This window comes from Balaenoptera ricei, chromosome 14 (assembly GCF_028023285.1).
Source record: "Balaenoptera ricei isolate mBalRic1 chromosome 14, mBalRic1.hap2, whole genome shotgun sequence".
NCBI classification, from domain to species: domain Eukaryota; kingdom Metazoa; phylum Chordata; class Mammalia; order Artiodactyla; family Balaenopteridae; genus Balaenoptera; species Balaenoptera ricei.
In genome coordinates this window covers 47,697,713-47,722,520 of record NC_082652.1, presented here as the reverse complement: position 1 = coordinate 47,722,520, position 24,808 = coordinate 47,697,713, and the positions used below count along the sequence as shown (strand labels likewise).

The window sequence follows — 24,808 nt, the reverse complement described above, 5'->3', positions numbered from 1 at the left end:
TCTACTAAATGTGTCATTAGAAACTCTGATAAGATCTTGTGCTAAAGGAAGCTCTGTACAGCTGTAAGGTGGCCGACCCACCCTGCTTCATTTTGCCCAAGCTACGGAAGTTAAACCTCAGACATGAAATCTACCATGTCAAGAAAACAGTTATAACTGTCACAAAAGATAAAAATAAAAGCAAATGGGGGGCTTCCCTGGTGGCACAGTGGTTAAGAATCCACCTGCCAATTCAGGGGACACGGGTTCGATCCCTGGTCCGGGAAGATCCCACATGCTGTGGAGCAACTAAGCCCATGTGCCACAACTACTGAGCCTGCACTCTAGAGCCCGTGAGCCACAACTATTGAGCCCGCGCACCGCAACAAAGTGTAGCCCCCGCTCGCCGCAACTAGAGAAAGCCCGCACACAGCAATGAAGACCCAATGCAGCCAAAAATAAATAAATAAAATAAATAAATTATAAAAAAAAAAAGCAAATGGAAAAGTAAGAACAAATCCTTGCTTTATAACTATCCATCTAAAAAGATGTAAAAGCTAGGACCGATCTAGACATCTGTCTTAAAACAAAATGTTTGGGACTTCCCTGGTGGTGCAGTGGTTAAGAATCCGCCTGCCAAGGCAGGGGACACGGGTCTGGGAAGATCCCGTGTAACACGGAGCAGCTAAGCCCATGCGCCACAACTGCTGAGCCTGCACCCTAGAGCCCATGTGCACAACTACTGAAGCCCGCGTGCCTAGAGCCCTTGTCCCACAATAAGAGAAGCCACCGCAATGAGAAGCTCACGCACCGCAATGAAGAGTAGCCCCCACTCGCCGCAACTAGAGAAAGCCCACGCACAGCAACGAAGACCCAACGCAGCCAAAAACAAATAATTAATTAAAAAAAAAAAAAACAAACGACAGACTGTTTTACAACTTTTAACATCCAACTTTGCACATCAGTGCTCTCTCATCTCCTTATGACTTGTTAAAAGTTTCTTTCTTCATCTTTATATTCCTTGATCAACAAAGAGACACGTTCCTCACATAAATTAGCAATCTGGGGACTATGCCCTGACAGATGAATTGATAAATTCATAGAGCGTCTACCCCAGACACAAAACTGTGAAAGCCATGGTCAGAGGTGGCAGAAGGAGCACAAGCCACTGAGCTTGCGCTAAAGGTGCTTATCATCTAATGGAGGAAAAATAAACAAACAAAAGATGTGAAGACAAGCAGACAGGAAACCGTTTGATACTGGGGACTGGAATACTAAAGCCAGGCTCGTGGAAGGGAGGTAGGGAGGACTCTGAACAGTAAGAAGAGTTGAAAATGTCTGTAGAAGGAATGGCGGTATTCCTGACAAGAGGAACAGATACAAGAAATACCTCAAAGGAAAGATCAAAATACTTGTGAATAATCAGAAATGCAGCGGGGTGAGAAAAGGAAGGGGATCTCCACCCAGGATAACTGAGAGAATGCTCTTGCTTCTGACAGGTACCAAAGATGGGATAAAGAACTGGAAGACAAAATAATACGTGGAGTTTGATTTTGTGCATGTTGAATTTTAAATGATGGCAAAATATCAAAGTAAAAATAATCAGTAATGATATTAAGAATGTGAAAAGCTATTGATTTTGAGCACTTACTATGTTCCACAGTGCTAAAAGCCACTTACGTTTTGTTGTTTACCTTTACAACCACCCTGTGACACGAGCATTACCTTGTCCCTCAATTTAAAAGAGTCAAACAAAAACAGATTAATAACTTGCCCCAAATCACAAAGAGTAAGGGAGAGAATTAGTGTTTAATCCCAGCATGTCTGACTCCAAAGACCATGCATGGATTCCGTAATCAGGCAGCCACGAATAGATTTTTGAGTCTTACAAAAATATTCAAAAATGCATTGAGCATTTATTATGTGCCAGTCACTCTTCAAAGTGCTGGGTATACAGCTGTCAATAAAACAGTCATGGTCCTTACCCTCATGGAATCTTGTGGGGATAATGGATAATGGACATTAAATTTAAAAAAATCACAAAAGCATAATTACAAATGGTGATAAGTGCTACGAAGAGAAAGCACAGACTGCTAAGAGAAAGTGTAACAGGCTATATTTTAGATGAACAATCAAGAAAGGTTCTCCAGAGAAATTCAGATCTTCAGTACACGATCTCTCTTTTGATCTCTAGACAGGTAATACCTAAATATCCTTCCGTTAGCAGTTCAAATTTAATGTATCTAAGACTTAACTTTGTGGATTCTTCTCTAAATTTGCTCGCCACATTAGCACCTTCACCTACTCATCTCAGAAACTTGGGGAACATTTTGATACCTCACTGTCACTCACCTCCACATCCAGTTAATTATCAATTTCCTTCAATCCCTCTCCAGAATACACCTTGAAACAACTTCTTATTCCATACCTAATGCTATTACCCTAACCCAGCTTCCTTAACACCTACCCTAAAATCCACTAAATTGGCTTCACCAATCCTGCTTTTGCCCCCTCCAAACCATTTTCCACTCACATGCTAGAGTGATATCTTAAAAATATAAACCTGATCAAAAGCTTATACTTTTTCTATGACTCACTACTGCATTTAAGATAAAATCTAGAATCTTTGTCACAGCTTCTAAGACCTCACATGATCTAACCAGGCTAGCATAGTAACAACAGAGGAAAACTGCAACAAGGAGGAAGTGGTCAACAGAGATAAATACTGCAAAGCCCAGAACAGTAGAGGTGGAATTATGCCACTGGAATTGAAAATAAAGCTATTCATTGGGTGGGCTGCAACAGCATAGCAGGAATGGAGGCCACATAATAGGGGGTCATGGGAGTAATGGGAAGAGAGGAAATGGAGGTGGTCAATGAAAGCATTTGTTTGAAAAATTAGGTGATGGTGGGCATCAGTGACTGCTGTCCAGCAGCCCATATATAGGAAACCAGAGGAAAGGAAGAGGAGAGGCTGAGACAATAAACTTTGGAAAGTCGGGGTAGGATGAGGTCAAAGGCATAGGTGAAATGACTGGCTGCAAAACAATTTTCTCAGAGTTCTAAGCCGGTAACTATGAGCAAAGGCAGGCTCACATACCAGGGTGTCACACTCGGTGCAATTCTGGAACTCGGATTTCATTTTCTTGGCTACATCAGTTGCTGGAACTCCTTCAGAAGGAAGATATGCCCGGCAGTAAGGACAGGTCCACTTATTGTTCTTGAGACTGGTAGCAATGCAAGAACGGCAGAATCTACAGGACACAAACCAAGAATACATCACTTTCCTTAACAGTATAAAGGAGCCACCACTAGGTGTTCATTTATGGAAACTGTATTTTAATGACACCTTGTACACTAAGAGCTGTTCTGCCAAACGAAAGCCCATCTGCATCCTACAGCTGCTGGGGAGTCTCTTACCTTCCCTGCAAGACCTCCCTGGGGCCACACGTTCTCACCTCGTGTGCTCCACGCATTTAAACAGAAGGTGACAGACAAAGTGGTGAAACAGCCTTCCTACAAACAGAATGAAAACTATAACTCAAATATTGCCAGCCATAAAAAAGAATGAAATAATGCCATTTCAGCAACATGGATGGACCTAGAGATGATCATACTAAGTGAAGTAAGTCAGAGAAAGACAAATATCACATGGTATCACTTATATGTAGAATCTAAAAAAATGATACAAATAAATTATTTACAAAACAGAAACAGACTCACAGACATAGAAAATAAACTTATGATTACCAAAGGGGAAAGGGGGAGGGAGGGACAAATTAGGAGTTTGGGATTAGCAGATACATACTACTATATATAAAATACATAAGCAACAAGGACCAACTGTATAACACAGGGAACTATATTCAATATCTTAATAACCTATAATGGAAAAGAATTTGAAAAAGAATATATCTATATCTATATCTAAGTGTGTGTATAAATGAATCACTTTCCTGGATACCTGAAACTAACACAACATTGTATATCAACTATACTTCAAAAAACCCCCTATAACTCAAAGGATATCTAATGTGTTCTTTCTTTTCTTTAATCCTATTTTATCTTAAAATCTGTGGGGCTGGGGGGAATAGGTCTTTGCTCTGTGAGATTCTGTGTGTTAGATAAGAAAATAGCAGCAAGTTGAGGAGGTAAAAATACGAAACACATTAAAATCTTCATAAAATAATTTTAAACTCATCCTCAGATGCAGGAAATTATCTAATCAAAACTACCACTTTAGGAATGTCCTCCACGTCAAGAAATATATTCTCTGTTTACTTAAAGATGATCATGATAAAATCTTAACAGTCAACGGAATTCACAGAAAATCTTGACCTATCTATGGGAGCTGCTGAAGGCTACACGTGCACAGAAGTAAAAGTGAGCATTTCAATAGGTTATACACATTAGCATGAGCTGACAGCTCTTAACTCAGCATGTAATGTATATTTGCGAATATTTATACACGGCAAAAGTTAAGCTGTTTAAGTAAACTATACATACTGAAAAGTTCATATATCATAGGTATACATAGAGCTGAATGAAGTTTCACAAACAAAATTCCTAGTATATTAGCCATTACTGATTCTTTTTTTTTTTTTTAATTTATTTATTTTCGTTTTCAGCTGCGTTGGGTCTTCATTGCTGCGCTCGGATTTTTCTCTAGTTGCGGCGAGCAGGGGCTACTCTTCTTTGCGGTGCGCGGGCTTCTCATTGGGTGGCTTCTCTTGTTGCAGAGCACGGACTCTAAGCACGCGGGCTTCAGTAGTTGTGGCACGCGGGCTCTAAAGCGCAGGCTCAGTAGTTGTGGCACACGGGCTTAGTTGCTCCGCGGCATGTGGGATTCTTCCCGGACCAGGGCTCGAACCCATGTCCCCTGCATTGGCAGGCAGATTCTCAACCACTGCGCCACCAGGGAAGCCCAGCCATTACTGATTCTTAAAAGTACTCTCTTCTGCCTCTGTTATAAAATTCTTATATGCACACAGAGGATGCTTACGTCTTCATTGTTCTTGAGGCAGATGCCTCAGGAATGCATCAAGAATGCTTTCTTGATGTTGATGCCTGCCTAGCACCCATTTCCCCTTTTTCTTGCCATAGCATCCTGATTTTGCTCTGCAGGAACTACACCTCTTACATGAGATACAATTTGGTGGGACCTCAATCCAGGTGCCCATAATCCTCTGCTGAAGGCAGAGCGCCTAATGTCGGCCACACTAAGTAAACCCTCTCTCTGGGAGATGAATACTAAACAGAGTGACATAAAGACTGATTCAGCAACAACTTGATAGGACTATCCTGCTCTTTATTTAGAACCCCAGATCTGCCTGGGTTCCTACCCTTTTCTTCCTGGGTGTTTTTGTTATTAATGTCATTTGGTAACTTTATATTTTGATATAATTTCAAATTTGATACACTGCTTTTTTTTATTTACAAAATTTTAAAACACTTCCACATACCTTAATTCATTTAACCTTAAACCCCTAAGAAAGATCATTATTTCCTTTATAGATGAGGAAACTGAGGTATGTAGAGGTTAAGTTACTTCAGCAAGGTCACAGCTACAGAAAGTGCCTGAACTTTGTTGACCTTAAGCTGGGGTTTCCTGACTCAGAATTCAGTGACCTATCTTTCCACAACCGCAGCTACCCCAGTTGGAAAGAGCAATACTTTCAGAATCAAAAGACCTAAGTCCTCTGCTGTATTTTACTTCTGTCTCAGGTGATTAATTGTAAGTTCTAAGGCACATTTGTCCTTGCATTTCTTTTAGTCCCTAAGAATTGGTTCTCAAAGTGTAAGCTTTGAAGGGTATTTATTACAAATGGTCCAAATGCTCAACTCATAATTAACACTTCTAATACAACACCTGTGGTTCTGACAGGAATTCTTTGTTTACATAATTTAGGAGCAAGCAGATAACACTGTGTTTCTTGTCAACTAAAAGTCTTCCCCCCTTTCTCACAGTTTGTTTGAGTTTTATGCTAATACAAACAGAAGATGAATATTGGTGCCAAGGGACTTCCCTGGTGGCACAGTGGTTAAGAATCTGCCTGCCAATGCAGGGGACATGCAAAACAAACAAACAAAATATACTGGTGCCAAGCCCCGTGGTGGGCACTGATACACATCAGCTCATTTTACCTCATTTCGCTCTCACAGGAATCCTAAATGCTGCTTTCTCCTTACCCTGACTGATAGCAAACTGAAGTCCAGAGAGGTGTAACAACTTGCCGAAGTCACAGAACCAGAAGACAGTAGTATTTTTATCCTCAAACTGTTTTGGGAGAGGCTCAAAGTTTTTAGTCTTTTTTTTTTTTAAATACATTTATTTATTTATTTATTTATGGCTGCGTTGGGTCTTTGTTGCTGTGTGCGGGCTTTCTCTAGTTGCGGCGAGCGGGGGGCTACTCTTTGTTGCGGTGCGCAGGCTTCTCATTGCGGTGGCTTCTCTTACTGTGGAGCACGGGCTCTAGGAGCGCAGGCTTCAGTAGTTGTGACTTGCGGGCTCAGTAGTTGTGGCACACGGGCTTAGTTGCTCCGTGGCATGTGGGATCCTCCCGGACCAGGGCTCGAACCCGTGTCCCCTGCATTGGCAGGTAGACTCTCAACCGCTGCGCCACCAGGGAAGCCCCCTGTAGTCTTCTTAAAGACACTTTAATTCCTCCCAGTGACAAGCAGAGGCAGCAAAGGTTTGAGATCACTGATGTAGCTGTATAAGCCAGTGGGCTTTACCTAGGGTACATTTCTGCTATTATTTTATAAATACTTCATACTTTTTTTTTCATATATGTTTTTGTAACTATGATTGATAACCACAACAATGGAAATTCCTAGTAGATATTCATGAAAAGTAGCACACTTGAGGCATTAAAATAATTTTTTTTATTGGCATATAGTTGCTTTACACTGTTGTGTTAGTTTCTGCTGTACAGCAAAGTGTATCAGTCACACGTATACACATATCCCCTCTTCCTTGGACTCCTTCCCATTTAGGTCACCACAGAGCACTGAGTAGAGTTCCCTGTGCTATACAGTCTGTTCTCATTAGTTATCTATTTTATATGTAGTAGTGAATATATGTCAGTCCCAATCTCCCAATCCATCCCACCCCACCCTTACACCCTTGGTATCCATACGTTTGTTCTCTACGTCTGTGTCTCTATTTCTGCTTTGCAAATAAGTTCATCTATACCATTTTTCTAGATTCCACATATATGGTTTAATATACGATATTTGTTTTTCTCTTTCTGACTTACTTCACTCTGTATGACAGTCTCTAGGTCCATCCAAGTCTCTGCAAATGGCACAATTTTGTTCTTTTTTATGGCTGAGTAATAATCCATTGTATATATGTACCACATCTTCTTTATCTATTCCTCTGTTGATGGACATTTCAGTTGCTTCCGTGTCCTGGCTATTGTAAATAGTGCTGCAATGAACACTGGGGTACATGTATCTTTTTGAATTATGGTTTTCTCTGGGTATATGCCCAGTAGTGGGATTGCTGGGTCATATGGTAGTTCTATTTCTAGTTTTTTAAGGAACATCCATACTGTTCCCCATAGTGGCTATATCAATTTATTGAGGCATTTTAAAAATCAGGTCCCTCCCTATAACCACCCCCACTAAGTCTGTACAGTGGTGTTATCTGTGGCATGAAACTCTCACATGAGCATTATATAGATGTCGTTGCATTATGTGAGAATATTAGTTGCCAATCCGGTAGATTAGTCAATTAACTGTACTTTTAATAGAAGTGATTATGAACTGGAGAAAACACATCAAGATTAAGGTGTTTTGGAACAGATTGAACTTACTGATTATGAGTATATAAAAACCACAACTTTTAGCAGTGTTACCATGGAAAGGTACTGGATGCTGCTGCACCTCAAGTCTCACTTTCTGGGGTGCAGAAGCAAGACTGCAGAACTGCTTAGTTCAAAAGATCTGAGGGGAACATTCTCTCCTTAAAGGTACAGTTATCAAATTCAAGTCATGAGAGCTGAAGCATCTTCCATCCTTACCCTAGCACCTTGGCGTGAAAAGTATACAAGTGATCATTTTTTGAATTGTCTAATCAGAATCCTCACAGGGCTATTCAGCTTTAGGTAGTATATATTATATAACAGGGCACAGAGACACGATAACTCTAAACTAAAACCTCTTAGAAAGCAAAGTGTAGAAGTGTATATAGAGTGTGAGCTTCTTACAGGTTTGTAGATGTGTAAAAACATCTAGGGTAAAGAAAATAAGAACATTTATCTACCTGTTGGAGAAATGGGAACTGGAAAGAAAGGGGTATATGGTAGAAGAAGGGTATTTTCACTGCCGAATTTTAAGTGTGCACCATATAACCTTATTACCTACACAATAAACAATTCTTTTAAAAAGTTAATTACCTACAACCACTTGGGATAAATGGTCTGGTAGTGTCTGATAAAACAAAACTTACAGGTACCCCTTGACCCTGCAGTACCAAGCCCATGTTTTACTCGAGAAGTTAAAAAAATATATCCATTTGTATTCAGAAGGAATGTTTTCACAGTAGACCCAACCTGGAAATAACCCAGATATTTATCAACAAGAAAATGAATAAACAACCCATGGCACATTCCTACAATGGAATACTACACAGCAATAAAAAAGAACAAATTACTGATACAAGCCACAACATGGATGACTCTCAGAGACATACTAAGAAGCCAGACACATGAACTTATCTACGAAACAGAAACAGACTCACAGACATAGAGAACAGACTTGTGGTTGCCAAGGGGGATGGGATGTGGGGGAGGGAAGGACTGGGAGTTTGGGATTAGCAGATGCAAACTATTATGTATAGAATGGATAAGCAACAAGGTCCTACTGTACAGCACAGGGAACTGTATTCAATATCCTGTAATAAACCATAATGGAAAAGAATATGAAAAAGAATATATATAAATATAAATATATGTAACTGAATCACTTTGCTGTACACCAGAAACTAACACAACATTGTAAATCAACTATACTTCAATAAAATAAATTTTAAAAAAAGAAGCCAGACACAAGAAAGTACATCTTGTGTAATTCCACTTATTTGAAATTTTTGAATAGGCAAAACTGATCTATGATAGGGAAAAAAATAACACAACAGTGATTGCCTATGGGGGTACATGGATGGGGATGGCTGGGAAGGGGCATAAGGGAACCATACGAGGGGTAATGAGACCATTCTATATCTTGATAGGAGTTTGGGCTAAACATTGGTCAAAGCTCTGCAAATGTTATACCTAGGATGTATGCATTTCACTCTATGTGTAATTTACCTTTAAAAAATCCCATAAACAAATTGTGAACTCTGGTTAATATTATGCATGCTGATATGAGAAGGGGTAGAGTATGCTGATGTTTGTAACCTACTCTAAAATGCATCAAAAAAATAAGATGGATTGATGGATGGATAGGTATGTGATAAAGTGAGAGGTAAAAGCAAATACGGCAAAATTAACAATTGTAGAAATAGGTATGGATATATGGTTGTTCACTGTACAATTCTTTCAACTTAGCTGTATGTTTGACATTTTTCATAATAAAATGTTAGGGAAAATTAACCACCTTACTATGACTTAAATTTTTTTTACTTTTCAGAAAAATTTAGTTGGAAAACAGGGAAGGGAAATGCTTGGAGGATGAGAGACCTGAAATATTTAACAGAATGTGATTTGAAGAGAAAAACATTTTTAAAAAAGATATTTTTGAGAGCATCCAAATTCAGTGTGAGGAAAAGATTACTTTGCATTTATGATTATTTAAATAAGTTTAAAGAGCACAGAACAATTTGAAAGATAATAAAAGGCTGAAGGGAGAGAAAACAAAACTTTAAAAAAATGAATTCATGTGGCTTTTAGCAAGAACAGTTATTGCATGGTTATAATGAAGATTTATAAAACATGCACAAGTCTCCCCAGACCCAACCATACAAGCATGCATTCACTAATGAAATTTTCACTAATAGCTTATGATTGCCAATGTTTGACATGCCAGAGATGAAACCATGGCAGTGCCCGAGGTCCCTGCTCTCAAGAGTTCTAGAAGGAGGAGAGAGGAAATGAGCAGGTAAACAAAAAGACTGGCAAACGATAAATGCTCTGAGAAGAATAAAACAGTTGACAACAAAAATTGAGTGGGTGGGGCAGAGGGAGCAGTGAGATAGGTGGTCCCTGAGATGACATTTGAAGGCATCAGTCTTGGGAAGATCTGGGAATGGTTTTCCCAGCTGAAAACAGGGACCATTTTGCTGAGGTACAGAAAGCCAGCGTGGTTGAAATGCAGGGGGCCCAGGGGAGGGTAATTGGCAATATGTGGGACAGTAAGGTAGGTAGGAGACCAACCATAAAGCCAGAGCTAAGCGTGATGGGAAGGCACTGGAGGGTTTTAAGTGGGAGAGTGATACGACTTGATTTACATTACATAGATCACTGGTTCCTGTGTGAAGAATGGATTACAGAGGTACGAGAGTCACGGCTCAGAGCCCGTGTTAATTCCATTGTAAGGGTTGGTTCAAAAGAGGATGGTGGCTTAGCCCAGCAAAGTAGCAGTAGACAGTGTAAGTGGACAGACAGATTTAGTATTGATTTGGGAAGCAGAGGCAAAAGGGCTTACAATATACCAAATGACAACAAATATATGCCCCATTATGCTAAGTGAAAGAAGTCAAATACAAGACTATTTACTGTATGACTCCAAAGCTCAGTGACAGAAAGCTGATGGGGTTGCCTGGGGCCCAGGAGTTTGGGGAGTGGATTGATTGTAAAGGATTCGAGGGAACTTCTTAGGGTAATGCAACTAACTGTTCTAGATCTTGTTTGTCGTGGTGGTTATAGGATTGTATACAATTATGTACTGTATCACCTCAAGAAAGCTGAAAAACGCAACCCAACTAAACAAAAAATGCCCCAGTGACAACAGGTCAGTAACAACAACACTGCATGAGAATCACAGAAATACACACAGCACAGAACCATTCAGAATCCTGTAGGAGTCCCTCCCACACAGCCCCAGGTACAGAGTAGCTACTCAGTAAATGGTCAGTAGATTGAAATAACTAAATCAGTTATGAGCAATGGGCCAAAGGGGAATTTTCTGGGCAGGGCCCAATGTTCCCATTAATAAATAAGTGTTGTGTCCTTCTGGAAGAACCCAAGGGGTAAAAATGAACACAAACCCCAGAGATAAGAAATTCCTATTTGTCTATCCCCCTCTCTCCCTCCATAAGGCGACTGAGAATGACGAATCACAACAGACATGATCAGAATTAGGAAAATGTAGGGGAAAGATAGAAGTCAACTGCATTTTTTTTAAAGACCGATTTAATGTTTTCAAACATTCTGAATGAGTTGTCATTGCCTTTTTTTTTTTTTTTTTGGCCGTGCCTTGTGGCATGTGGGATCTTAGTTCACTGACCAGGGATAGAACCCGTGCCCCTGGCAGTGGAAGCACAAGTTGTCATAGCTTTAAAATCAGATTTCACACACAAGTTCAAATTTCTGGCTTCTCTTGAAAAGCTAAGTCTCCTGCAACTCTGGACTCATTTCCCACGTGGCCACATGGCTCGGTGCCCCTTCCTGTAGACACCCATCCTCTTCGCTCACTCACACCCCTTGCCTCCCCCCTGCTGAGTCTGCAGCTCCTGATGACATCAATCAGGAACCAGATAATGACTCTAAGGACTTTAAAGCCAGCTGGGAACTTAATTATCCCACCCCCATTGTTTATTTTATTAACCCCTTTCTGTTTCTCTAATTAAGTGATTAGCAATAAAACTCATATAAGGAAAGGGTGGCAAGGTATTGGAGGAAAATGGGGAAAGGGTTGCTGAGGACACTGGGTAAAGTTATGCACGCAATCTTAAGGGGGAAAACTGCACCCTAAGTATAGGAGAATTAAAGAGGAAAGGGCTGTATTAGGGACTCCATGGGGCCTAGGGCTAGACAGGCAAAATAAGTAGCCAGAGGTGGTCCCTAAATGTGGTTCTGGAAGAAGCCCTTGGCAACATGTGGTTGGTCTAACATTTTCGTTATGTTCTCGACACTGGGCTGCCTCACGATGGGTAGGCCAATATGAAGCTGAATGAAAATCTTGGGCTCCCTTGGGGAGCTGGAACATATAAATAGAATAAGGGGAGTTGCAATTGTTATTCAAAGGGAGGATGAGAGTCTCGGGCTAAAATACTCCAATATAGGACAATACACACACACACACACACACACACACACACACACAACCAGTCTCCCTCTTCAGTGATCCAATGATGGATCGATCAGCCTGGACAGTCCCAAGCGCAGCTATTCTTAGAGCACAGGCCTTCAGCCACTGTCCCTCAAGATTTCCTTGGAGGTGTTTATGTATTCAATTAGGTTACGCTCAAAGTCCATCCTGGGACTCATTCAACCTCCAAAAATTGACTCTGCATATCTCTACACTCCTTTACGTGTTGATTCAACTTGCAGTATCTTATGTCAATTAAATAGGGTTATCTGAGGCTGTACTTCTCAAATCTTAAAATGCATATAAATCACATGGGCATCTTGTGAAAATGCAGATTGCGATTCAGCAGATTTGAGTTGGGGGCTGAGATTCTGCAATGCTGCTGGTCCTAGGACCAGTAGTCAGGTGCTAAAGAGAATCCCGGTGTAAAAACTCAGTCTGCTACATTATTTAGGTTCTGTTTGTTGGAGAATATGTAATTTAATAGATCACTAATATTTAATGTGCCTACGACAACACTAATGTTGCTAAGTAACACAGAGCAGTTCAACCACCAGATGAGGCAAATTTCAGGCCAGCTTATTACATCTTTCTAAAATTCTCGGTAATACAGGCACAGATGAGTAACCCTATAAAAGAAAGGGAGTTCAAAAACTATCATGGGACTCCTCTCTATGACTCAAACTCCATAGCACCAGCTGGCTGGCACTATGAAATGGTTGTCCAAAGTTGTGCTCACCAAAGTATCCAAATTTTGTCTTTTTTTAAAAAAATAAATTTATTTTTTATTTATTTTTGGCTGCGTTGAGTCTTCGTTGCTGCACGTGGGCTTCCTCTAGCTGTGGCGAGCAGGGGCTGCTCTTTGTTTTGGTGCGCGGGTTTCTCATTGCAGTGGCTTCTCTTGTTGCGGAGCACGGGCTCTAGGCACGCGGGCTTCAGTAGTTGTGGTATGCGGGCTCAGTAGTTGTGGTGCACGGGCTTAGTTGCTGCACGGCATGTGGGATCTTCCCAGACCAGGGCTCGAACCCGTCCATGTCCCCTGCATTGGCAGGCGGATTCTTAACCACTGCGCCACCAGGGAAGCCCCAAATTTTGTCTTATTATTATTATTTTTAAATTAATTAATTAATTTATTTTTGGCTGCATCGGGTCTTAGTTGCGGCACGAATCATTCATTGCAGTGCACAGGCTCTTGGTTGCAGCACTTGGGCTTCCCTCCAGTAGTGGCACCCGGGCTCCAGAGCACGTGGCCTCTGTAGTTGCAGTGCGCAGGCTCAGTAGTTGCAGCACGCACGTGGGATCTTAGTTCCCCGACCAGGGATCAAACTGCGTCCCGTGCATTGGAAGGTGGATTCTTAACCACTGGACCACCAGGGAAGTCCCCCAAATTTTGTCTCAGAGTCATTCATTAATTCAAAATACTTAACACCTACTAAGCGCCAGACCTTTAAAAGGAGTGGCAATGCGGAAAGTAGCATTCCTTTATTAGAGCAACGGCTCTCAAGAGTTTTGGGTCTTGATGGTACAAAAGACTCCAATCATCCTATTTTAAGTGATGCTTACCCAAGTACATTAGAAGGAGGAAGCATTCTATATACATTTGTTTTAGCATCAGGGGCCTGGATGATTTCATCTTAAAATCAAATCACAGGTCAACAGGCACATGAAAGGATGCTCAAGATTGCTAATCATCAGGGAAATGCAAATCAAAACCACAATATCACCTCACACCTGTCAGAATGGCTATCATCAAAAAGAACACAAATAACAAATGTTGGAGAGGATGTGGAGAAAAGGGAACCCTCGTACACTGTTGGTGAGAATGTAGATTGGTGCAGCCACTGTAAGAAAACGGTATGAAACTTTCTCAAAAAACTAAAAATAGATCTACCCTATGACCCAGCAATTCCACTCCTGGGTATATATCTGAAAAAAACGAAAACACTAACTTGAAAAGATACATGCACCCCAACATTCATAACAGCATTATTTACAATAGCTAAGATATGGAAGCAACCTAAGTGTCCATCAACAGATGAATGGATGAAGAAAACGAATGGACTACTACTGAGCCACAGAAAAGGAATGAAATTTTGCCATTTGCAGCAACATGGATGGACTTGGAGAGCATTATGCTAAGTGAAATAAGTCAGACAGAAAAAGACAGATACTGTATGATATCACATGTGGAATCTAAAAAATACAACAAACTAGAGAATATAACAAAAAAAAAGCAGACTCACAGAGAACAAACTAGTGGTTATCAGTGGGGAGAGGGAAGGGGGAGGGGCACTTTAGAGGTAGGGGATTAAGAGGTACAAACTATTAGGTATAAAATAAGCTACAAGGATATATTGTACAAAACGGGGAATATAGCCAATATTTTATAACTAAATGGAGTATAACCTTTAAAAATTATGAATTACTATATTGTACACCTGTAACATATAATATTGTACAGCAACTATACTTCAAAAAAAAATCAAATCACAGGTCAAATATTATGTCAACATAAGTTGCAATCAGATGGGAACCTTCCACGAACTCCCACTACTTCAATTCAACTACTAGCATCTGTGCCCATTTAATATTCTACATCCTCTTAAATGGATGAACTGTCCATTCTCCTGCCTAAGGCCAAGCCCCCCACTGTAAATCCTAGCTCTGCAATTCTCTTCTCTCCTGTGCATCAAAATTTCCCTCACTATTGGTTCATTTCCATCAGCATACAAAATATTCCATTCTTCTTTTAAAAGAAAATTCTCTTGATCCCACTTCTTTTTCCAGCTATTGCCCAATTTCTCTCTCCCCTTTGCCTCTAAACTTCACGAAAGGGCTTTCTCTACTCCCCCATCTCTATCATGTACTCGACCTTTAAAGCAGCACTGGATTCAGCGGGTCCCTCTTCCCTGGAAAATACTTCTTGCACTCACTCAGCCTCCAGGACACCTGGGGGTTTCCTTCCTCTCCTTTGGCTGCTGCTTTTCTGGCTTCCATGTCCTAGCTTCTTCTTCTTCTTCTTTTTAAAATAATTTATTTATTTATTTATTTATTTGGTTGCACCGTCTTAGTTGTGGCAGGCGGGCTCCTTAAGAGTTGCGGCCTGCGAACTCTTAGCTGCGGCCTGCATGTGGGATCTAGTTCCCTGACCAAGGATCGAACCCGGGCCCCCTGCATTGGGAGTGCGGAGTCAACCACTGCGCCACTGGGGAAGTTCCCATGTCCCAGCTTCTAAATATCGGTGGGCACCGCTGCTCAGTCCTTGGACCTCTATTCTTTTCTAACTATACTTAACTCCTTGATGAGCTCATCCAGTCCCATGGATTTATATCGAGTATATGTTTATGATTCCCAAGTTTACTATCTACAGCCCAGCTCCTCCTCTGAACACCAAGCTCACATATCCAATTGTCCACTCAACAGCTCCACTCGGTTGTCTCAAACTTGGCTTGTCAGTAACTGAACTCTTGACTTAACCGTGATCTTCATCCCCTCCTCTTAGTCTCTCCCATCTCAGTTAGAGCGGCTCCAGCCTTCGCTCAGGCCAAGCACTTTGCAGCCATCCTTGATTCTTCACTTTCTTCCACACTCCGCATCAAATCCATCGTGTTACCAGCACCTTCAAAGACATCTCTATAGCCCTACTATTCTCATCACCCCCACGGTCCCCATGCTGGCCCCGTCCTCTCCCACCTGGATTACTACGGCGGCCTCTGAACTCAATCTCTTCAGCTTGCTCCTCCCTCTACAGACTATTCTCAGCAGCCCGAGAGATGCTTTTAAATCAGCTCAAACCATGAATCTGCTCAAAATCCTCACTCAGAGGAAAAGGCAAACTTCTTATAAATGTCCCCACACCAGTCAAACTAGCTTCCTCACCTCCTGCTTTCCTCTGGACCAACACTGTACAAAATAAGGCCCTGTTTATTAAGAGTCCATGTTTAATTAAGAATAGAAATTGAGAGAAGTAATATTTAGAAAATTGTATAGGAATCTGACAGAGTAATATTATGCTGTTGAATCTAATAACAATTTTTCAAATGACGGCTTGTATTTTATATATCTTTTTTTTTTTTTATTGGCCGTACTTCATGGCTTGTGGGATCTTAGTTCCCCAACCAGGGATGGAACCCGGGCCACAGCACTGAAAGCACCAAGCCCTAACCACTGGACTGCCAGGGAACTCCCTATCTTTGGTATTTTTAAATTTCATTTTTCCACAATACATTTTTTATTTTATAAAATTATTGGTCTATGATGGGCTGGAAATTAAAACAAAACACTTCAGAGGTTCTTTACAACAGATAATTTAAGATGCACTGCTCTAAATATCCTAATATTGCAACTCCCACATACTTCCTATCTCACTTCTTTGTCTTATTTTTTTAATCCTTAGCACTATATAACAAACTACATACTTAACACCTGTATCTTGTTTATTGTCCATCTTCCTCATAAGAATGCAAACTCCAAAAGGATAAGCCTTTGTGTCTGTGTGCTCAGCACAGAGCAGGCCATGTTGGCTGAATCAAAAAACGAATGCACCCCATGCAACAGTAGGTCTAACCAAACAACCCACAGCAAACTAAAATGATAATGATGAAGCTAAATAAACAATGACTTTAATTTTAAGAAAACTGTGGATTCCTACTGTCTGCTTGAGCAACATGTAGGTGTGTGCACGGCTGCCCGATAGTCAGACATCTTAAGAGAATTCTGAAGTGTCTTCTAGTAAAGCCTGATAATGTTCTAATTTTTGGTTTTGATCACCAGATTTTAATAACCCTTAAAAGCCTGTTGAAAAGATGTGATGGTTAGTCTTATGTATCAACTTAGCCAGCCTATAGTACTCAGTTTAATTCAACACTTAAGCAAATGTTGCTGTGAAGGTATGTTGTAGATGTGGTTAACATCTATAATCAGTTGACTTGAAGTAGAGCGATTATCCTCAATAATGTAAATCAATTCCTTAAAATCAATCTCTCTTTCTCTCTCTCTCCATATATTTATATATAACCTATTGGTTGTTTCTCTGGAGAATCCTCACTGATAGAAAATATGTATAAATATCTATAATAAATAATAGGATAAGTAGCTTTAATCTTAGGTTAAAAAGAAGTCTTTGGGATTGCGTATCTCCTGTAAGAATGAAAGCACTGTGAGCTTTGGAAGTGAAAAGGGTAAAGGGAGTCAAAAGGTACAAACTTTGAGTTATAAAATAAGTAAGTCATGGGATGTAATATACAGCATGGTGACTATAGTTAATAATACTGTATTGCTTATTTGAAAGATGCTAAGAGAGTAGATCTTGGGACTTCGCTGGTGGCGCAGTGGTTAAGAATCCACCTGTCAATGCAAGGGACACCGGTTCTATCCCTGGTCTGGGAAGATCCCACATGCCGCAGAGCAACTAAGCCCATGCAGCACAACTACTGAGCCCGTGTGCCACAACTACTGAAGCTCGTGTGCCTAGAGCCCGTGCTCTGCAACAAGAGAAGCCACTGCAATGAGAAGCCTGTGCACTGCAACAAGGAGTAGCCCCCGCTCACCCCAACTACAGAAGGCCCGTGTGCAGCAACAAAGACCCAATGCAGCCAAAAATAAATAAATAAATTAATTAATTAGGAAAAAAAGAGAGTAGATCTTAAGTTATCATCACAAGAAAAAATTTTATAACCATGTATTCTGACAGATGTTAACTAGACTTCTGGTGGAGATCATTTTGCAATATTTACAAAAATTTAATCATTACGCCATACACCTGAAACTAATATAAAGTTATATGTCAATTTTACCTCAATAAAAATTTTAATATAAAATAAAATAAACTAAAATTAAAAAAAAAAAGAATGAAAGCACTGATGTCTATTTCTGGGTCAGTTTAAAACACATCAGGAAACCTTCAGACTCTACTTAGAGAACCATGAATTTGATGATCATACTTGACCACAAATGGAACGTTTTAATCCATTTACCAGAAAGCACTTCAGAACTATCCTCAACAGTTTCATTTAAAAAAATTAGGCAAATTCTGTGACTTGGAGCAACTCAACCCAACTCAGGTCTATGACGATGTGGCTCTTTGTACTGTATTGTCTGCTCTGGTTTGTATTTAGCTCTCTTAGGCCCATTCTCAACCTCTTGACCCTTTTTGGTAACTCCCTTAGCTCCAGCCTTGAGCTCTGTCCCTAAACCCACTTTCCCAGTGCCTTTGGGACATTTCCATTTAGATGTCTCCCTATCAGACTACTGTACATTCAGCAGGCCTAATTGTGAGTTCATTAACTTCCTCCTGAGCTAAACTCTGTCCCCCTATATCTCTGTCTTCGACCTTTGTCTCCCTCGGTATCTACCATACCAAATTTCTTGAATATTTCTTTTAAATGTAAATCACATTCCGTTTTCCTTTCCCTTATGCAGTTTCAACTCATCTACTCCCTCTTTCCCCAGCTCACTGATAATAGAAAAAAGGCAGAGGTAGGAAGTCTTTTCCCCCAAACCTACTTTTACAACTGATACGGAGATATGAATAACGTCAGTTTGAAATGACAGACATTAAAACAGAACTTCTTAAATTAAAGTCCACCAAATGAAAAAAGAACTAAGCTAAAAGTAAGGCTATCTGGGACATCTTGGAAATGTCACAGACTTATCTTTTGTGGCCCAGTTTTATTCCAAAAGAAACACAGAGATAAGAAATAAAACCTGGAGGCTTCCCTGGTGGCACAGTGGTTAAGAATCCATCTGCCACCGCAAGGGACACGGGTTCGAGCCCTGGTCCAGGAAGATCCCACATGCCGCGGAGCAACTAAGCCCGTGCGCCACAACTACTGAGCCTGCGCTCTAGAGCCCGAGAGCCACAACTGCCTAACTCCGAGCGCCTAGAGCTTGTGCTCCGCAATGACCAGAACAGAATGAGAAGCCCGCGCACCACAACAAATTGTAGCCCCCGCTCGCCGCAACTAGGGAAAGCCCGCGCACAGCAACGAAGACCCAGCACAGCCAAAAGTAAATCAATTAACTAATTATTTTTAAAAAAGAAATAAAACCTGTTCATGGGTTTTTGCTTGCTTTACGGAATGACTTTGATGGAAATAGAAACTATGTTTTGACACCTGAAACTAACACAACATTGTAAATCAACTATACTCCAATAAAAGTTAAACAACAACAAAAAAAGAAACGTTTTGAGCCTAAATTATGGGCTACTTTTACACTTTAAATACTCAAAAATTCCATTACTCACCTTATTTTACAAATGAAGAAGCTGAGATTCAAAAAGATTAACCAAAGTGGTGATTACACAGCTGGTTAGTGGCTATGAAGCTCTCACTGTTTTACTGCATCACAATACATATATACATATTCATTCAAGGTATTGTTGCCATATTATACTTGCTTGACTTGAAACTAGTTTATAAACAGAAATTAGCATAAACAACCCAGTTCAGCAAGTTTGGAAATTAGCTTAAGTATGGGATAATGTAGAGGTTTCATTTGCACTTCCTCATTTTCCAAATTAAATTCAATGGAAGAGAGTAATTCATTTAGGAAGTACAAACAGTGTTAGGAAGGCTCACCATCCCCAGAGCAGAAGGGACTCTAGTTAACATTTACAAAGTGGAAGAGGCCCAAGTAAATTAGCCAAAAGTAGGAATATGGAAATTCTGCCCCTGGCCAGAACAATGGACATAGATTTGTCAAAACAAAGAACAGTAAAGTGAGGGAAGGCAATTTGTCCAGCCCTTATTGTGCTACTTCATGACTATTTTTCCAGTTGCTGGTTTCCTATTCACTCTAACAAAGAAAAAGATTAAACAAAGGATTCAACATTTTGCAAATTTATATTACTCTTTAGCAGAAGCAAAACACTGCACACACTAAGTTATAGCATTCAAAATCCAAACCAGGGAAAACAATAAGATAACAATCTCCAATAGCAAAACTGCCCAGTTCAGTTCTACAAAAGAAAATCTTCCAAGACTTGAGGCCCACTGTGTGTCTTCGGTGCAACCTAAAAGTTTTAATGCTAATACAGACTAAATTTAAAGGTAGGTATCCTGAGGTTATTACTGCTCTGAACTAATCAAGGTATTTCATATAACGCAATAACATCTTGACTTCCATCTTGGCCTTGGGGAATTATGTCAATGAGCTACATCTGGACAGCTGGGAAACGTCAGTAATCAGACAGGAGGTAAATTAGCCTTGAGTTTAAAGTACAGAGCTGAAACAACAGGCCCTGAAAATATGGCCACAAAAGAAGGCCCAGGGACACTCTTTCTTTAAACATTGTGTGGGCTGCAGATTTTTCTCCCTGGCTCTCTGCTGGGCTTTTCGGTGTTGAAAACTGCTTCTCAGATACTAGGCTATAGGTGTCAAGGACCACCTAAGTCCTTTTAAAGACGGTTTGTGCACTTGCATTCATGATTTATGATACTTCTTTTTTCCTGGTAAGCCAGAAAGCACTTACTGCCTCGGGGCTTCATCAAACTAGTTAGTCGGCGGTCCAGAGAAGGCATTAAGTGGGTTTCCACTCATGCTCTATGAAATCCCCTCCCCCACCCATCTCACCCACACACAGTCACACACCCACGCATCCACGGGAAGAAAGCTTTTAAGCAAATAGAACACAAACTCATAGATCCAACCCCTATTACTAATTACTCAGGCACACGTTAAGGACGTGCCAATTTTATAAAGGGATTTTGTTTTAAAACTCTTCCTAGAAACTACCACGGCTGTGCGCTAACAGCGAGTTTTAGTTGGTGTGTACGTGGTTTCTAAGACAGTTATTTTTATCTCTACTTCCTACCGCGGTGGGGAGGCGGTGCGTTAAGGCAGGTAGTCTGCGACCTCCTTCACTCGGTTGGCTGTGTTTTAAACTGCTGCATTCACGGGCTTGGGGGGTAACGTTCAAGCCGCAGACCCCGCCCTGGCGGCTTGTTCAACTCTAACGACTACAGAAAGTCACTTGGACGTTCCCGTTTGATTGACCTTTGAGGGGTTTGGGTGTCTGTGTTGGGAAAGGGAGGTGGGGATGGAAAGACAGTTTGCACAGATCCTTCTTTGCTTAAGAGACCAGCCTCGCGGGCGTTCTAGAACACGTGCACAGAGCCAGCAAAACAAAACCGACCCGGGTTCCGGGCGGAGAAGGAAGCACCGCCCGATTAACCGAGTGGAGCGGGAACTGCGCTCGGCGGGAGCCCCTGCCTTGGGCCCAGGCGGGTGCTGCTTCTCCAGCCAAGCGCACCCTCCTCAGCCGGCAAGCCCTTGCTCCCCGCGGCTCTCGCGCCCGGAATTCCCGTCCCAGGGACTCCGCACTTTGGCTGCGGGAGGAGGCGGCTCTACGGGGGCTGCAGGGCCCGCTTGTTGCTGTTTTCTCCTCCTGAAATCCTGTGTCACCTTCCGACTGGGCACTTTCCCCGTGGTCCGCACTCGACGGGTCCAGGTCTCTCCCTGCAGCAGTTTCCTTCAAGCGCCGGCTTCTGAACCCCCAGATCCCCAACGGCTCCGCTAACATCGCCCTCCCCAGGGGGTGGGCGGGCAAACCCAGCTCCCCTGGCACTTACACGTGGCCACAGCGGGTCCGGACGGGGTGGTGCAACACCTCGAGGCAGACGGAGCAGTCGAAGGACGTGACGGGCAGCTCGGGGTCCCCCCTGCGCTCCAGGGCCCGCGGGGTGGCCGAGGCGGGCGCGGATTTTCCGCTATCGCTGCTCAGCACGGAGCCCATCGCTGCGCCTCCGGCCCAAACCGTTGCCAAGAGCCCGGTGCCTGCTGCCGGCTTGTTTTGTTGTCCCGCGGTGGAGGAAGGAAGTCCCGGCCCAGCCGCGATCGCCGCCTCCCAGAGCGCGCAGCCAGCGCAGCCCCGAAGCAGCCTCCGCCGCGGGGCCCAGCCTCGGTCTGCGGCAGGCCGAGTGCGCGGCCGCGCGTCTGAAGTGAGCCTTCGCTCGCTGCCTAAGTCTAGGCTTGGAGGCGGAGGCGGCCGCCGCACCGTGCACGCCGCGACGTCCAGTGGCCCTGGGAGGCTTGAAACCTGACACCTCAACTGCAGAGCAGAGGACCCGGGCGGGCAGTGAGCCTTCCAAGCAATCGCCCGCCTCCTCCTTCCGAACCACTGTAGCAAGTGAATGAAAGTGCGGGCGTGGTCCTGTTTGAAGGCAATCAGAGAACACCCACTTGTAAGGTGTTGGTCCTATGGGTCCTGCACTGTTGTAATCATAATAGGCCACAAAGATGATCTACGAGCGTCTCCTAAGAAAGTGCTAATCACCACTTCCGTCATGTAATCAACACTGCATAAATGGAGAGGTAGCATGCAGTAGTGGAAAGAGTTCTGGGACCGGGATTCGAATCCTAACGCTAGGACAGGGATTCTAGTGCTAAATCCTAGGACCCTCCCGACACCCACCCCGTCCAGATTCGTCGCCTCAGAATCTCCTGCTGTTGTTTGTATTCCCCTCTCCATCCTCTTTTGAATATTTATGACCAAATATAGCATTTATTAATTCACGCGTTTAATAAGGCTTTAAAGCCCACTGCATGCCAGACTCCTTTCTGGTGATGGGGACACAGTCCCCAACAAGCAAACAAAATCCCAGTTCTCGCAGAACTTACTTAAAAAACTTTTTTTTTTTTTTTGAGATATAAATTCATGCTCTTTTTATTTAAAAATATCCATGGTAATACATAATATGCATATGCAATACACACAAACGATAATACATAATAATCCTATAAACTTCACCCAGTTTTCCCCAGACTTTACTTTTAATGAGAAGCTATAAGTAATCATCAATAAATAAATAAATGAACAAGTTTATTTCAGCTGATAAGAGCCAAAAAGAAGATAAAACAGGGAGTGAGGATAGGGGCGGGGAGGGTAAGAAGGTCAGAGAGGACTTCTTGGATGCGGTGACATTTGAGCAGAGTCATGAATAATGAAAAGGAGTCAGCCATTCAGAGATTTAGGAAGAAGCTCTGGGAACAGTGAGCGAGGCAAGAACAACAACAACAACAAAAACCAGAATCAAGGGTGAGGAGCTGGAGCATGAGGGACCAGGGGTGTAAATGCGATGAGATAAGGTAGGAGACGGTCCTGATCATACCCAGTCTTACAGGGCAAGACCAAGAGTTTGGGTTTGATTCCAGGTGCCATGTTTGATTTACTTCCACTGCTGTGTGGTTTGGAAAAGACAGGAACAAAATAAGAATGGAAGCAGAGAAACCAGTTAGGAGGCTACTGAATGAATCCAAGTGAGGATAATAATGGCCCGAACCAGGGAGTCATCTGGGTATTAGGTGAGAGATGGACAGGTTTGTGATATATTTTAGACAAAGACCTAAATGGGCTTGCTCATGAATTGGATATAGGAGTGAAGGAAAGATAGCTATTGCTACCTGTAAAAGATAAACAAAAACCTTCCCTTGATCCCACATTTCCCTCAGCTCCTACACTATGTCTTCTTTAAGGCCAAATTTCTTGACCTGATTCTCTACTTTTTAGGTCTTCATTTCTTAATTACTCCATCCTTATGCCATCTAACCTGGGTTCTGAACTGACCACTTTATCTGTCCAAAAACTGCTTCGTCATCAGTGTTACTGGTGGGTGGCTTTTATGCGGATAAATCTAATAGACTCCTTTTAGTCCTTTTCTTGCTCACCTCTCAACTGCATTTGTCAGTGTTGACTGCTCCCTCCTTGTAGAAACACGCTTTGGCTTTCCTTCTTTCTTTCTGGCTGTTCTTTCTCAGTCTCCTTCACTGGACTCCCCTGCTCCATGGAAAAGCTAAGTGCTAGGGATCGTAGGATTCTGTCTTGGGACCTTTTCCTTTCTGATCACTCATTCCCTACCTAAGAATCTCAAAAATCACATAGATTCTGTTACCATCTAGATTCCAAACTCTTTATCTTTCCTCTAGGCACTCAAATGCCCAACTGCTTGCTTGATATAATCACCTGGTTGCTTCAGGCACCTTCAACTCAACACCGCCAACAATGAACTCATTATTGTGACTTCCCACCTGTTCTACCTCCAGTTGTTTATTCCTCTCTTAGTAAATGGCATCATAATCTACCTAGTAGCTCAGTCCAGACACCTGGGAGCCATCTTTGATTTCTCCCTCTTCTTCACTCACATTGAATCAACCCCAATCACAGTTCTGCCTCCAATATATCTCTCAACAGTTCTTGAATTGTTTCATTTTTCTCTATTCCCATGGCCAGCCACCACTTACTTTAAACCACTGTGTTCTCTTGTGTGACCTGTTGCAATAGTTCCTATCTTCTCCACCTGCATCCACAACTGCCACTGTCCAATCTATTATTCACATCGCAACTAAAGTGACCTTTTGAAAAGATATCCTATCTTGTGTCACTCCATGCTCAAAAGACTTAAATGGCTCTCCATAACCCTTAGGATTACATTTCAAATCCTTAGCATGATCTATGAAGCTCTCCATGGCCTTACTCCTTCCATAACTATAATCAGTAGAATACCTTCAGCAGCAGGGAATAGAAATTCAACTGAACGCGCCTTAATCAATGAGGATATTTGTTATCTAATATGTA

General features: G+C 42.0%; 1 protein-coding gene across 1 annotated transcript in view; it reads right to left on the bottom strand.

Moving 5' to 3' along the window:
• The window catches only part of RNF125 (ring finger protein 125), a 36,291-nt gene extending 14,096 nt beyond the window's left edge, over nucleotides 1–22,195 (bottom strand). The window contains exons 1-2 of the mRNA XM_059894452.1: nucleotides 21,807–22,195; nucleotides 3,080–3,233 (exon numbers count right to left, since the gene is read on the bottom strand). Of these exons, the coding sequence (XP_059750435.1) occupies nucleotides 3,080–3,233; nucleotides 21,807–21,970 (318 nt within the window). The 5' untranslated portion in view covers nucleotides 21,971–22,195. The remainder of the gene's footprint in view (nucleotides 1–3,079; nucleotides 3,234–21,806) is intronic.
• Nucleotides 22,196–24,808: the final 2,613 nt, after the last annotated feature.